The sequence below is a fragment of the Athene noctua genome, chromosome 4 (genome assembly GCF_965140245.1).
Source record: "Athene noctua chromosome 4, bAthNoc1.hap1.1, whole genome shotgun sequence".
Lineage (NCBI taxonomy): Eukaryota > Metazoa > Chordata > Aves > Strigiformes > Strigidae > Athene > Athene noctua.
The window spans coordinates 58,285,684-58,302,574 of NC_134040.1; the positions used below are offsets into that span (position 1 = coordinate 58,285,684).

A 16,891-nucleotide genomic window follows, 5' to 3' on the forward strand; every position below is an offset into this window, starting at 1 on the left:
TGTAACACAAAATTATTTTTTGATGTGCTGTAGTAATTTGCCTTAGGTAGGACAACGTTTTGGCTTTTTTTTTTTTTTTTCTTCATTTCAGAAGTGTCATCTTAATTTAGGATAGCGCTCTAGAGTGGGACTAAAGGCTGACTGGGACTACAGCTCTTTCCTTGGCAATTTCTAATGTCAAAATTATATTTTGTTACTTTTACCATTCTTAAAGACAGAGCTGAGATTTGGCAATTAGATGCATATCTTAAAATATCTTTTACATGTCACTTGGCCTAAAAGCCAGAAGTAAAACAGTCACTAGATATGGTATGTGAGAGCATTCATTAGCACCATTCAGGATCAGGGAACTCTTTTTTTAAAAGTTATTTGAGGAACCAAAAGAGAACTGCAAGTAGGCTTCTTGCTGACAAGTTGCAGGTGTATACCACATGCCCATATTGGAAAAAAGATGCGGTTATGAAGGTCTTGATGACAGACAAGGGTCTAAAATGCCTTCATCTCCAGGTTTCAGCTAGCCCATCTGGTTTTTATTTGCATTTCCTCCAGCTAGCAGTGTTAGTATTTTCCAAACTCAGTATAACCATGCACAGGTCTACATAAAATCACTTTTCTTCATTGTAAGATCTTTAGTTTAGTAAGGTCTCATTTATATGAGGTAAGCCTTACTTTTATGGTAACTATATCACAAATTGTAAGTCAGTGTTAATTATTTCTTTCTGGAAAAACGAGGGGAAAGAGCAATGAGATTGAAGGGAGAGCACTTTAGTTCCTCTTTGCTAGAATAGGTAGAATACACTTATGCCTTAAGGGTATGAAACAGGGGAGTGCTTGCATTTGTCTCTTATTGCTACTCCTAGCTAAAAAATCTGGCCACCTTTGATGTTCATCCTCTCGAGGATGAACTCAAGAGGAAATGTTTATTCTTAAGAGAGAAAGACTTACACATACGTCAGGTTACTCCAAACAGCTGCACTCTGGAATCATTATTCAAAGACACATATTCAGAGGGCAGAAGTAATGGGGCAGCAGCACTTGGGAAATATCCAGCCAGCACTTTTGGTACTGTAAAGTAAGCTTTGACAAAGAAAACAACTAATGAAATCACATGGGAAATAGCATGGTTCCCCCTCCCACTAGCGGCACTAGAGAAACTTGCTTGGTTTCATTATCAGACCTAGTTTCTCCTGTAATTCTCAACACAGAATGGCACAAAGACAGAGAAACAAGAAATTCTCCATCTAAAAGAACAATTTTCATAGCAAATTCTCAACAGCCTCCAAGTTTTTCTTTTCTGAGAACAATGTAATCAAGCCTTGATTTAAAATATTACTAGAAAAGTAATCAGCCTAAACTGAAAAACAGTCAGTTGAGCTTTTTGTTTGTGGTGAATAATTAATTACAAGAGTCATTCTGAAAACAGTAAAAGCAATAGTCTGATTTATTTAAAATGCTGGAGGAAATTAGTTGAGGAAGTGTAAACATAATTTTCCAGAAAGTGCCCAAAATTTATTCTCATCTTTTTATCTAAACAAATGCCTGAAGTATAATTCTGAGGAATCAAAAAAGTTATGATTAATTTAATAGGCAGTAAAATTAGATGCAGACAGAGAGCATAGTTGTAGCTGTGTGGGAGTCAGCAGAAAGAATCCTGGAATGTGACAGTGCGTTTTGTTATGTCTCCTTAAAGTATCATGTCTTTTCCTTTTGTAGGAATAAACTTTTCTTCCTCTCTCTTCATGGGAGAATACAGTGCTTTCACACCTTTCTTTTAAAAGTCTGTTTCCTGTAAGATAATGTTGGGTTTGATGAATATAGGAAAATTGTATACATGTGTCTCTTCTTGCAGGGAATTATATGTGCAAGACAGTCTGTGCTCTGTAATATATTCCATGCTGCATACCATAGGCTGTTGTTTAGCAGGTGGCATGTTTAAGGGAGTATACTAAGCCCATGAATGAAGGTTATCAAAGTGAAATGCTGACTAGAGATGTTTGTTCACTTCCAGAGTACAACTAGTGTGGGCCAGTGGGCAATGGCACAGTTGCAGAGGAGCCGGTGCCAATGTGGTGTAGATGTTCACTGTTAGAACAGTGAATGTACTTATTACCCATCAGGATGTTTGACAGCTACCAAAGGAAAATGCCTCCTTGGAGTTTAAATTAAAATGTTAACTATTGGAGGGTGTGTTTCAGGATTATTACTGACTGAGAGAAGTTTTATGGCTCTGTTCATTCTTCACTGTGGAGTTTTAAGCTCTTGTTTATCAATCAAAGGCCTGAACCCACAAAAATGAGTTATCTTGTGCCAACCTATGCTTGAGGCAAGAAAAGATGAAACCAGCAGGGAGCTGATTCTTTAAGCAGTGTGAGCTTAAAGATTGCTATATGGCTTCACTGAAGCACCCCTACCTGCACCTCCTGGCCCCAGAGAATGGTATCTCAACTGCTGGTTTCTTCATTTGTTTGGGGGTTTTGGTGGTCTCTTCTCTCCCCTCTCTTCTCCCCTCTCTTCTCCCCTCTCTTCTCCCCTCTCTTCTCCCCTCTCTTCTCCCCTCTCTTCTCCCCTCTCTTCTCCCCTCTCTTCTCCCCTCTCTTCTCCCCTCTCTTCTCCCCTCTCTTCTCCCCTCTCTTCTCCCCTCTCTTCTCCCCTCTCTTCTCCCCTCCTTTCTCTCCTCTCTTCTCCCCTCCTTTCTCTCCTCTCTTCTCTCCTCTCTTCTCTTCTCTTCTCTTCATACATGTTTGTATAAAGGAGCAATTCACTGTAAACCTTTCTTTTACCCACCAGGCCTATCCTTGTACCAATGATAAGGAATGTGAAGTTGGGCGATACTGTCACAGTCCTCATCAAGCAACGTCTGCATGCATGATGTGCCGGAGGAAGAAGAAGCGTTGCCACAGAGACGGCATGTGCTGCCCTGGGAACCGCTGCAACAATGGTATATCAGTCATTTCTTGGTTTTCCTCCATAAAATCAGCATTTTGATAACATCTGTTTCTCTGAGTGTTCCCAGCAACAGTATTCTTTTCTGGGTGTCTGTGCTTCTATTTCTAAACCAAGAAAACTTCATTTTTTGCTTCACCCCGCTCTCTTGAATAGTATTTCTATGTTTAAGGCTTGTGTGCTACCTGAATTGTTCCCATTTTTGGGTGGGGAAACCCAAAAATGCTGCTGCTGCTGACTGAAATCACAGCATTACATTCAATGTGGTTTGATTCACTGAAAGACTGTACAGGACCCATATTTTTAAGGAAGCAAGAGAGATTTAATGAATCCTTGACTGTCCCTGGGTGGGGTTATAACTGTACTGTTTGCATTCCCATACTCTCCTCTGGAGACTGGAGAGAGATGTCTACGAGGCAGTGTCCAGGTGATCAGACCATAAAACCATCAGCAAGACTGACAGCGAGTGAAGCAGAGCTGTGGTGAATTTAGGTGCCAGGAATTATGGACAGGGGTGTGATTAGAACTGAGCATCGCTGAGGCCAAGCCCCAGCTCTTTCATGGTCCAGGTGCTGGTCCTGGTCTCTGTATGTCCTTTTGTTCAAATCTTTGACTGGCTGTCTTTTACTCACAGGTATTTGCATACCAGTAACTGAAAGCATCATTACACCTCACATCCCTGCTCTAGAGGGGCCACGCCACAAGAAGAATGGTCATTATGCTAGCAAGGATTTGGGATGGCAAAACCTAGGGAGGCCACGCTCCAAGCTGTCACACATAAAAGGTAGGCTCACATTTGCACTACACTGCTTTGTTTCTTCATGTCATGAATTATGTTATCGCTGTTAAGTTACAGCAATGCAAACCAGAAATAGGCAGTAATTTCACAGGGAATGAATATCTATCATGAGAATTCACAGCATGACTCAAAAAGCAATGTGACATCAACCAACAGCTCCTGTGATTCAAATAGCATCTACTTTCTTCTCTGTATCAGAGGTGGACTAACAATCCATTTTTCAGTTGTGCAAGATTGCATACATCCTCCTCTTGTAACAGTCATGTAACTAAGCACTTGTAATTCTACTTACAATCCTATAGCTGAACTTACTAGGTCTTGTGGCAGGTCTCATTAAATACCCCCTGGAACCTTCCTCCTTCATATCTTCCCTTGTGTTTACATCCTTCAAATAGCCACAGGTAGAAATATCATCTCTCCTTTTTCTGGCCTTCATTTGCATCAGTCTGCACTGAATCTATACTTTCATGTTTTCCCATGAGGTAAAATAGTTTCATTGCTCTTTTTAGGACACGAAGGCGATCCCTGCCTACGGTCATCAGACTGTATTGAGGGACACTGCTGTGCTCGCCATTTCTGGACCAAAATTTGCAAGCCTGTGTTGCATCAGGGGGAGGTGTGCACCAAACAGCGCAAGAAGGGATCCCATGGACTCGAGATTTTCCAACGATGTGACTGTGCCAAGGGGCTGTCTTGCAAAGTATGGAAAGATGCGACCTCCTCTTCTAAATCAAGACTTCACGTGTGCCAGAAAATCTGAATGAGGACTGAGAAGATAGTATTAAGTGACTGTGGCTTTATGTATTTAATGCATTATGGCATGGTGGGAAATGAGGACTGCAAATGAAAGCGGAATGGCTAAAGTAACAGTTAGGGTAGGAGTAGAAGTCATACCAAATGCATTTCTTTTTGAGCTGGTGGTAAACACAAGCGCAGCTGGAGTTCTCCTACTGTGCAGCTCTTCTGTAAATAACTTCTACTGTTTGTGGGAAATGCTAGTATGCAAACAAGTACAATAGAAATTAATGTCACTTACCTTGCTGTGTTGTCCCATGATGTTTCAGGGGTTAAGTGTTAGGGCTGTGGTGGGTTTCCAGCATGGTAATGACTGTTAAATAAATTGTATACATTATACTCCTATAGGAAGCAGTGCATGCCAGGAAGACTCATCTGTCAACATATTATTGGCCACATTGCAGGTGTGAGAAACAGAAATAAAGTTACTGTGAATGTCCACATGCCCTTGTCATTCAGGGCAGACACTTCAGCAAAGAAGGCACTCCTGCAGGACAAGAGTGTTACGTTTTGCAGCCTGAAAGAGGTGAAAACTTGCCATCTCACAATTTCAAGAGAGCAGCAGTTTCTCTAAGAGGAGGCATTTAAACTGGTTTTGTTTCCTATACTTAGGTAAATTGAAATGCTTTATGTAGTTCAATGTCATAGTATGGCACTTAATCGCTTGTATTTGCCTCAGTTTACTGCTAGTATACATGGGGTTGAACAGATGAAGCAAATACGTGCATGTTGAATCCAGAATTATATACAGACAGTTGCTCATTAGTCCTAAATATACTTCCCTTGCCTAAGCGTACTTGCATTATAGATATTTCCAAAAGAAATAGCGAAGTGTTGAAGTGCCTAACACTAAGAGCTATGAAGTTGTTTCACTGTTGATGTTATAACAGATGATGTAGACATTTGTTGAGGTCTTTAGAGCACTACAAACTCAAATTTTTACATTTTATTAGTAGCAATATGCTACTGATGGCACTCTGCAGAAGTATAACAGATTAGAGGCAGCAAAGAAAAAGGTGTTGGCTCTTGTGAGCACCTCCTCTCCTGCAGAAAAAGATGTAAGAAGATGGTATGACCACAAATGACTTGTTAAACATCATGTGATGTCACAGCATAGCAGCCTCCAGCATGTATTCAGCCTGAACTTGATGTCCTCTCAGTCTGGACTGTTCTACCAGGAATGATGGAAGTACATGGACTGTGGAAACAGCTGACAACTCTACATTATTTGTGTGCTGGTTAAAAAAAAGACAGTCTCTATCCCTTGACTTGTCTCCCAGGTCTTTTCAAATTTTTTTCATTTTACTTATCTGCAAGTATTCCTTTATATAGATATTGGAAAAGAGACTGATATTTCTTTAAAGAAGTCTGATTCTACAACTGACCTACTGCAAAGTTCTAATTACCCATTTATAATTACCCATTTTAATGTTTTGTAATACAAGGGACCTTTATGTTTAATCAGTTCTGAACAACATGGGTAGACCAGTATGAAGTTTAACTTTGAAGACTGTCACCTGTACCTGACATGTTTTTCTACCAGTGGTTGTTTTAATGCTACAGCTTAACTCACCACCTGATTCAGACTTAATTAGAACACAGATCTCAGCTACATTGCCTTTATCTTTCATAAGAGTCTAAATAAGAAGATTATTTCACATGCCTCTTTCTCTACTAGAGTTAGTTTTTATTGATCTAGAGGGACTGCTCAGAGACAGGGTCTTCTGTTTGTTAATAGTCCAGTCAGAGTTTTATCTTTCAGTCCTGTCATTGCAACTCTGCTTATTTCAGAGTTTTTCCAGTGTAACTGCAACAGAATAAGGCTCAAAAGTAGCATAGTTTCAAGATATTAAGAAAGTACAGAAACACATACTCGCAAGCACACATGCAAGAACCAACTCACAAGAAACACATCCAAGCACGTACTCAGCAGGGGAGCTCTATTGCTCTTGTTGTGACTACATATAAAAGAAAATGATACCCAGTGTGAGCAGGGGGGTTGCAGAAGTGGGGTCTCAGCAATTTTTAGCTCTTGTCATTGGCCTACCCTCCTTTTCCTCTTGCAAAACGTAGTTATTTGGGATAATTTATTTACAGGAAATGTTTAATGAGATGTATTTTCTTATAGAGATATTTCTTACACAAAGCTTTGTAGCAGAATATATTTGCAGCCTGTTGACTTTAATGTAGAAAAATGTATAATAAGATTAAATATATTAAATGTCCTTTCCCATTCCTCCCCAAATATTTTACCCATATTCTTTTCCCTACCTGCTGCTTAAGAGGAGTAGTTCTTTCTGGAAAGATATACAAATCTATTGGAAAAAAAACAAACTGTGTATTTTAGCTGTACAAGAAAAAGCATCTGATTGTACTTGTGTCTCAAAGCACTATGTAGATTGAGTTTTGGCAAAACACTTAAAGGTCATCTTAAAATCCCCATGCGTCTTTTCTACAAAACTGGTTGAAGTGGCAACTATCTATATGCTTCTCTTGGGACAGTTTACACCTAAACATTCCAGAATAGTTTTGAAAATAATGCACCTGGATGCATAATGTTCAGTCATCTGGTTTAAATAGGAAAGGTGCCCAGACACATTTCTTGGATAGTGATACATACCAGGGAGTCATGGTGGGTAAAGCTGGTATTCAAATTTTGTGGCATTTTATTATAGGTTACAGCATACAAATGCCCTGTTGTAATGTCTGTAACTAGCAGTTTTGATATGGCAGATAACAGCATTCACCTCTAATAACATGAAACAATCCATATGACAGAACTGAAAATATTGCTAGTAAAACCAGCTAAGTTCCGATCCCAGGAAAATGCCTGCAGAGCTCAATAAATATTGCAAAATAATGGCTGTGGTTGTTGAGCAATGGTCTCAATATCCTTGGTACTTGTTTCTGGTAACCCTTTGCTCGAACAGATGTACATTTGGAGGATGGAATGGTCTCCAAGTCACATTAGTGTCTGTACAAAATGAAAAGGTTTTGCTACTATTATTTGCAGTATTTGGTGCGTAGGCCTTTGAAAATCCTAACTCTTTTAACAACAACATAATAAAGATGTGAGCATCTTCAGAGCCCAATGACTTCAGCAGAGCTTGAAACTGCCAAAGCCTTCAGAGATTTAATCTGGGAACAAAAACAATAGACACAGGCTGTTTATTGCACACCACAAATACTGAGCAACATAGCTGAAATGAATAGCATTCAAGCAGTTTCGCAAGACTGAAATTTGATTGTTTAGAAGCCATTCAGTTAATATTTTGGGAAAATATACATCAGTTTGAGAACAAAAGAACAGCTAAATTTGGGGATAATTGCTCTCACTCACTGTGTCACTCATCAAGGGAATTAAGAGTGACTTTGGCTCAGTAAATTTCAGAAATCTGCTGTCATGACACAAGTACTGAAAAGATTATTGCTGAACAATTCAAATACTCTTCATATTAGCCTAGAATAGCCTCAGCAGTGCAACATCTCTTTGGAAATACTTATTAACTTTCCTAAAAGTAATGGATTTCTACTCTATAATGGCATATATTTGATTTACAATATAAATGTGGGTGTGTACCTATTACTGTACTACTTGCTTTGTCTTATGTTTGCGATCTATAGTATTTATCATTTTAACCATTTTTTTTAATGAAAGCAATTAAAATAGATTTATGCACTTGCATAACAACATTTTCAACAGCATACATCCAGCACCTGATACCCAAAACACAATTCACTGAAATTCAAGCCATATTCTTCATATTCTTATTTTCCCGCTCATTGTCTCAACAACAGCAAAATAACCTCCCCAAACACCATGAACTGTCTCGGGCAGAGGCTGAGAGGAGACATTCCTAAACTTTCGCTTCAGAGCCCTGCATCATGACCCCCAATAGGAAACGTAAATGCTATCAGAAGGAATTTGTATTTTTCATTCCTTCTACTTCCCTTTTCTTCTAGGAAAGCCATTTGAAAATAAGATAACCTGAAGGCCAAAGCCAGCAGAAACTCATATAGCCACATACTCTAAACAAAGGCTTTTAGGAGTCTTGAGATCTAATTTTCAAAAACTTAATTGCTAAGGGAGTTATGTAGGTGATTGATAAGACCTTCATTTACAAAAAATAAAGAAAACAGCTCTTTGGAGTGTCAGTCAAGTGTCTGGAAAACAACTTGCACTAATAATCATCACACTAATAATACAGTCATGCTTTCTCACCTAGCTCACTAGTCCGATGTATGGCATCTTTCTGATGCTGCATTAGACAGGAGTGAAGGAAGAGTTAGTCCAGAGGTCTGCGCTCCATCATTTCAACCATAACGTTTCACTAAGATGAACAGAAACTTTCTGCCCAAGTGCCTTATTATCTAATATAGTTTTTAACATGCTCACTGCTACCAAAGAGTGCTTGCAGACCCTACAACCCTTTCTTACCTTATTTTTTGCTTGCACCTTTGTATGACTGTTGTCAGTTGCTGAAATGTGGCAAAACTCTGCTGCAGCCCTCCCTCTTACCTTACTGCTCCGCGAGCTTTTTACAGACCTGCTTAAGGCAGCAATGCAAGAGACAAGGAAAAAGCACAGAAAATGGTGGTCGGAGGGAGGGTGGACTGGAGAGATCCAGCCCAGAAGCTTGAAATGACAGGGAGAGGGGGAACTCTACCTCAAAATTTAATTAGATGCTACTGCAAAAATTGCTCATTGTATCCCACCCAATTACCAAGAACAGAGGATGGGCAAACATCTCTCTGTTTCTGAGCTGCATCCCCACGGCACCGACCCAAAGTGGGGAGGCCTGACAGAGTGATTCTAGTTCCTCAGAAGCTGAAGTGTTGAGCCTGTGTCCCCCTGGCAGCAGCATGCCTCTCACCTTGGTTCTACTATGTACCCAAATCCTTGTAATTCCAGAGGCTTTGGATTTGTGACCAACCTTCAGACACATTGTTTGGACAACAGCTACAGCTTGCAGCCTGCCCATGCCTAGGGATTCCGCTAAAAGACTGGAGAAGGAAGGAAGAGACAAAAGCAGGAGACGGCTGTTGCACTGCAGAAGTCCTGCTGGTCCCAGAGCTGTTATTCTGACCACCACTGATGGGACTGACCCTGATGGATATACAGCATTGGATGATGCTCATTGCAAACTTGTTTATTCTGGCAGCTTCCTGTTTTTTTTGGAATTGTTTATTGTTAAGAATGAGTGTCAATTACTTATTTACAAATGTCTGGTACCAATAAACTCTTTGTTTTTTACAGTACCGGCTTGCAGCTTGATTTAGAAGTGGTTTGCTGCATGCCAACTTCCTGAAGCAAAGGAAATAATCTTTTAGAGAAAATTAATGTTTTAAGAAACAGACTTTTTTTTTAGGAAAAAATTATCTAGAATAAGAGGAGGAAAAACATATACTTAACACAAAAAGATTTCCTGACACAAATCTTAGTCTTTGACAAAACTCATACCGTAATTCTCCACTGCTATTATCAAAGAACAGTAGTCAAGAAATCAAAAATGTATACCTGTGTGGCTGCTATGACATGTATATTCCTGTTTTCTATTCCTTATAAGCTATTTTTTCTTTATAAGCTATTCCTTATTTCTGAGAGTATGTTATTCATCAGTACTTACTCAATAGACTTGCAAACTTTTAAAAAAATCAACTATTAATCAAACATTCAATAATTCTGCAGAACTGTAAGGGTAGGGCTCACGGATATGGTTTCTCTCCTTAATGACAGTAATTTTTAATGGAATCATTAAGGTTTATATAGGTACATGTTAAGTAATGAATGACATGCTTCTGGAAGAAAATTGCCAGGAATTTTGGAATGCATCACATTAATGAATCCAACGACCACCCAAAGCTTTAGGAAAATCCACCTCAAAATTATTTGGGCAATGTCTTTGTCTCACTGTCTGAGCAGTTATGGATATTGTTACAATGCTGCTTTAGAACAACAGATGATAAAAGAAAAACCTCAAATATGTGCTCTCAAGAACAGTTGTCTTTCAAATAACATTTAAGTCTGTTGCATTAAGTTCAGAAGAGGCTAGTACTGCCTTTCCCAATGCAGCACACTCTTAACTGGCAATATTGTGTTAGGTTTGGAGAACTACTGGATTAAGTTAATAAAACTTTTTGATTACTTGAAAGCTAGTGCTCTTTATCCTGGAGCTTCGTTCGAACCTGTGTGGAAATTAACGTTTATGGGAGGAACAGTCTGAAAGTCATAAATGAGCTCCATTAGAAATTCATCAGAATGAATGTAAATAACTGTGAAGCAAAAGGCCTTCCCTCTGCTACCACGGCATCCAGTGAGACCTCAAAATGTATGAGGTGATCAGATTAATTTTAATTTCTCTTCACTTCTGAATTTTTAGTTCTGGCGGTCAGATGTGAAAACACCAAAATGCAATTCTCATAGTATCTACAGCCTCACAATAAATAGAAACTTACAATAATCAATCCCAGTGCAGAACCTGTTTTCATAAGATTTACAGCTGAAAACATATATTCAAAAGGTTCAGAAGCTTTGGAGTGGAATCCAGAATTCTTCATGTTTATTCAAAAATTTTTGAGATTCACTTATTAAAAGCTCTTTTAGAAATGCATGGTTATACAATTGCAATTACATACCATTTTGTGCAATGCATGAAATAAGTACGTTTTCAAAAAGCAGAAGAAATCAAATGAAGAAATTTTCCCTCTAATGTTTAATGCTGAAGACTAAAAATCACCCACTACAGAGTGCAATTATTTAGCACTTGTGTTCTGCAGGGACTATCTTAATGATTCAAACTAAAAATACATAATTGCTTTAGTACAACTCACCTGAATGCTTGAGTGACACCAAGACTATAATATTGTCATCAGGTACACATTGCACTGCTATATACCTTTCAGCATTTACAGCAATAGGATTTAACCCTGTGTGGGTTGTGATAATTACTAATTGAATATAATTGGTTATAAACAGGCAATTCCCATCATGGTGCCATAAATCTGGCCATATAATTTATGTATTGACAGTCATGATCACCGTTGGTGACAAAGCCTCTCTGAATAAGCGAAGACACTCATATGAGGAAATCTTCCTTTGCATGCAAACATTTTAACAAAAGACAGAATTACTTAAGTTGCATCTTACCTTTAATAAGGGTCAACTTCCCTATTGTTGCCTTCCTCATCTGAACAAAGAGGTTCAATTGTCTGTGAACAAACACGTAATTAATGAGCTCCTCAGCTGTGCTATTGAGTAATTTTATGCCTTCTAGAAACAACACAAGAAAGCAGTTCTCATCTGAGTTCAAATCTAATTTTATTTTTGGTTATTCATTCACAGTTCTGCCTTTTTTAAAAAAATAGACTGCTAGAAATTTGCAGACTGTTTCAGGAATATTCCATCTCTAACTGCCCAACTGCAGAATTTAAATCAAAGTAATTGTATGAAATGTAGAAGAAAGCAGAAATGAATGGTTGTTTTTAATATCTACTGAGCACTAACAAATCAAGTAGACAAACTGTCAAGGAAACGAGATGAACTTTGAAACAGCTTGAAATAAATGTTAAAATTCGTGTTTCTTTCAGTACAGTCTAAGCATTTCCTAAAATACATCTCTGAAACAGAAACAGTTTGTGTATACAGGGGCTGATTTACCAATGATTCAATAGGCAGAAAATTCCATAGAAGTCAGTGGCAGAGCTGATGTGCAGCACTTCAGTAGTGTTACCAAACGCCGTTGTGTCACCATGTGGCACAGGTCATCTTTCCTGAAAAATAAAAGCAAAACCAGTAAGCACTCAGTGCAGAACTGAAAAGACGTCAGAGATCAGCATTAACAACATTGCAGGAACGGAAAACTTTCCTTTTTGCAGGAAAAGATTCACAGAGGAGAATAAGGAGGATTGGTTCAGGGGTTGAGGGTTTGTTGACTATTTTAGAAAGAAAATTACTGTGAAGATGATGATGAAGTGCTATAAAGTAACAAGAGGTTGAGAGAAGGTAACCTGATGCAAGAATTTAAAATTCTTCATGTCAGAAATAAAAAGTAGGTCATTATAATATTCCTATGCATAGTAAGCTACTGTATTTTAGCCCTTTCAAACAGTCATGAATGCCTTCCTAAAGCACAACTTCCATATGATGTCAGATAACATTTCCCTCAAAGTCATCTCAATTTGAAGTCACCAAGAGAGGAGGTGTCTTGTTCCATATTTAAATACATCTGGCTTATTCCCATTTGTTTTTATTGGGATTTTTTTTTTTTTCCTACCAGATGAAGGAGACATTTAATACCTACTAATTTCTCCTCATGGAGCTACTTCTACACTGAAAGCCACTCACTTTTCAACCTTCTTGTCAGCCTTTGTATCATGGTCCTTTTTGCTGAAAGCATGTGTTAGCATTATAGAATAGCTGAAGAGAAATAGCAGGAGAGTTTTGACAGCTGTACTGGGGACATCTGAGGCTTTTGCATCTAGGGAAAATGGGGAGACTGGGATTTTGGGATAAGCGTAACTACTAAAGTGATCAGCAGTTAAATGCTCATATCAACTTTGTTGACACTTAAATTAGTACTTGTGGAGACACAAATAAATGCTGTAGTTTAAAGCTCATCAGAACTAGAGCTGGTGGGAAAACCTATAGAAAAGACTTTTTTGATTTTTTTTTTTTTCACTGCTTCCATTTGGAGATAAAAAACATTTTTGATCATGGATTTTTATGTTTGGCCACCTCTAGATAAAGCTACATTTCACACTAACAAAGTGTTCGTTATCGGTGCTGCATCTTTTTTTGCAAAAAAATAATACTGCAAAATTGTTATTCAGAAAATTTTCTCAGGTCATAGCAAGAACCATAGACTTCAGCCCTCCCTCACTAAGCTCCCATCACAGAAATCGTTGGCAGTTCTTAAGAGGATAACATTGGCAATGGGAAATAGGTCATAACTTTCCTTCTTCTGTTTGATACAAGTGTCAGAAAATACATTATCTCTAGAAACAGTAGTTTTGAGCATCCATGGGAACCTGAAGTTTGCCACATTTTTAAAGTTATTATTTCTAATGCTTCAGAAATGTATAGGTACTTAATAAGGAATTTAGTCAAAGGTGAGACCTGGCACAGGATTCCTTCAAGCTAATTTTAACTGTCTGAAGGTTAGATGTCATGACACGGTTAGTCATACAGACAAGAGATGCTGAGAAAATAATTCACCCGCCCCACCTTAGCTCCTGCTGCTGTAGGTGACTGCCCACTGCTTGCCTCTGTTTCTCCACTGAGCAAAGGCAGAGCTTCAACACTGAGTTCATGCCAGACCTATAGCTTTCAGATGGGCAAGGACAGAGAAGACGAATTGTACCCTTGGTTCACAGAAGAGATGGGTTTAAGCAGTGTATGGAGAGCAGGAAGAGTGGGACAAATACGGCCTAAAATCAGTGGTTTTAGATCTATCACTATCCATAATTTAAGCTTCCCATAGCTAATCCTAGCATGGTGCAGTTTTTGTACTCCTCTAATCAACACTTCACAAACCGCCTCTCATCTCATCTGGTTCACTGTTCATACCTCTAACAGAGTACAGAGCTGCCTTGGTCCTTGGGGAACACCTCTTATGCCCCCCTGAGCACCTCTCCCTCCCTCTGGCTCTGGCACCCTGTCTGATGATGTCCCTTCTCATTGACTGCTCATTAAATTTTCAACCAGAGTTTTCACTCTCCTTAACCCTTTGATTCTGGAAGAGAATCCCTGTAAACAATCAGGACACCCAAAAGTATCTTTGACAGCAGTTGGATCACCAGCATGGCCCTACTGTTTTGTTTTACCCATCTCCCCTTCCCCCCACTCCTCCAAGTCTGCAGCCATCTCTCTGTACTTGAAGTCTAAACACTCTGGTGCTGGGACTGATTTTTTGCTCTGTATTTGCACAGCACGTAGCACAAGAACATCCTAGTTCACAGCTAAATGTCTATGACCCTTACTATTTTTACTACCATATATAACTGGAAACACAAACATCAGAAGGGATTATTCTGTTAACAATTCCTAAAGCAGAACAAAACCACAGCACCATCCTGCCTCACACTACAATAGTTTTCAACTTGTGGTCCATGAAACTCCCATGTTCAGAGAACTTAAACTAGAAAGCACGCCTGTTGTTAGGTTGGAAAAAGTTTAGGAGTTTGCAAATCAAAAAGAGGCTTGAAAAATACTGAACTAAACCAAGAGTGAGAAACCTCATACTCCCCATAAACATGAGCCTGTTAAAGGTTCTGGGAAGTTATTCCATCTTTTTGGAGAGAATGTGACTCAAGCTGCAGGTATCTGGGAAGACATACTCCCTGCAAATGCAAGCAAGCTGATGTCAGTGCTTCAGTGTCTTCTCCCAGGACAGTAGAACTGGTGCTTCTGTGGCGGTATGTTTCTATCCATGACAACAAAGCTTTAAAGTATAATCAGACACACTTGATATCATGCTAACTGCAGAAACTCTCTTTATCTGCTGTTCCCATCCCATGAAAAACATATGACTTTGCTATACTGGGATTACAAAGTACTCCTAAAGCAATGTGGTAATTTAAATTCCATTTCCCAGATATGCAAGGCAAACAAGCAGTAGATGAACCTTCCAGTTAGTCTTTTTTTTTTTTTTTTTTTTTTTTTAAATAAATGATGCGTGACAGTCATACGCTAAACTAATTTGTCAATCTTATTTATCTATTGCCTGGAAAATGCAGCAACCTAACCCTGGACTGATGGAGAGGAGACTTCAGGGCTGTGAATTAAAAGCAGCCTGCTAGGGGGAGTGAGGACAGGTGTAGACTTTGGCTAGCTAAAGAGGTGGAAGAGTTGATTGTGAGAAGAGTCTAGACAAGGCCATTAATTAGGAAGGGGGAGAAGAACAGGGTGCTTTGTCAAGCCAATTTTAAAACCCATGACCTTTCACCTGAAGCACCCTGGTCCAAGTCCAGTCATAACCAAGGGGACTCCAGCTTGTTCTGATGATGTGATCATAAAAGCTCTGCACACACAGTGGCTGGTGGTCTTGGACCTGTTCCCAGAGAAGTAGAGTTCCCAGCTTGGCTCAACTTTGTTCCAACTGGCAATCCTTATTTTGTTATAATGAGGCCCAAGATGAAAATAAGCTGAAGAGGCACATTTTTGCTTTCCTCCTGACAGGTGCCTCTCCAAGGAACTGCTCACACATGAGTTGGTCCATAGAAATCAGCTTGAGTCACACCATGCTGAGCAAGGTGACAGTCTGGCCATCGCATGGCCCATGAGGAAAGGAAGAGGCCATGTGCAACAGTGGCTTTATAAAAACCCTGACCAGGCCCCTAGGAGCACAGTGTGTCCCACATGGAAAGGTGGAGTGATTTCATTGATAGCCAGCACAAGGCAGTCCTCAAGGAGACGTGATGGATAAGCTGAGGGGTGCAGTCCGGTAGAGCTGTTCACTACTCCTGGTGGAAGAGCAATGCTGGCCATATGTAGAAGATGTCATGGATGTGTGTCTCCTTACTCAGACAAAGGGACAACTCTGACCCATATGAGAGTGATTCTGCATGAGCCCATGGATGTTGGGCACATCAGGCCCTGTTGACCAATGTCATGACACCTATTTGGTGCTTTGCACTCCAGGCTGATTCATGTGGTTATTAAGAGCCATCTACCAAGTCAGGAAAAAGAAATAGTTCAAACTAACCTTTGTAATACAGGAACTCATGACATTATATGAAATATAATGAAATCTAAAGGAAAACAATACTTTTCACCCATAAATTAAGTGAACACTATATAGCATTTGATCATAAAATAATGACAGCCTTCAAAATGACAAATTGGACATGGACACCTTTTGCATATGACTTTCATGCCTTTTTTTTTTTTTTTTTTCCCTAAGTAGAACTTAGAAAAAAACCCTCCTTCTTCCCTCCCATCTTTCTACATATTATCAGTCTTTACTAGCCAATACCAAATCATTAAAACCAGAGAAGTCTCAATGAACTATCACATCACTTCTTCCCCTGAAGGGGCCAGATTTCGGTTCAGGGTAAGTTTCTTGGATCTTTTTCCTTTATTTTTAACTTCTGGAAAGTTGCTTTGCCTCAGAACAGTTTTTTTCTCTGCTGTTTGGTTGATTTTGCAGTGGGAAGGGGTGTTTAGACTCACAAACTGGAAGATCAGTGCTGGGGGTAGAAAGTATTCCAGGTGTTTTCAGGGAAGTCAGATTGCATCTGCTGGTATTTACTGACCAAGTCTGGAGCTCTGGGCCAAACACTGGACCCAGCTGTGCTTGGGTGGTAACAGGAGACTGAGCTTTTGCGTATTATACTTTATCCAGCCCTGAATTTACA

General features: G+C 39.3%; 1 protein-coding gene across 1 annotated transcript in view; it reads left to right on the top strand.

The window, feature by feature from the left end:
• Nucleotides 1-7,442, top strand: part of DKK2 (dickkopf Wnt signaling pathway inhibitor 2) — a 42,826-nt gene extending 35,384 nt beyond the window's left edge. The window contains exons 2-4 of the mRNA XM_074903977.1: nt 2,788-2,938; nt 3,578-3,727; nt 4,252-7,442. Of these exons, the coding sequence (XP_074760078.1) occupies nt 2,788-2,938; nt 3,578-3,727; nt 4,252-4,502 (552 nt within the window). The 3' untranslated portion in view covers nt 4,503-7,442. The remainder of the gene's footprint in view (nt 1-2,787; nt 2,939-3,577; nt 3,728-4,251) is intronic.
• Nucleotides 7,443-16,891: the final 9,449 nt, after the last annotated feature.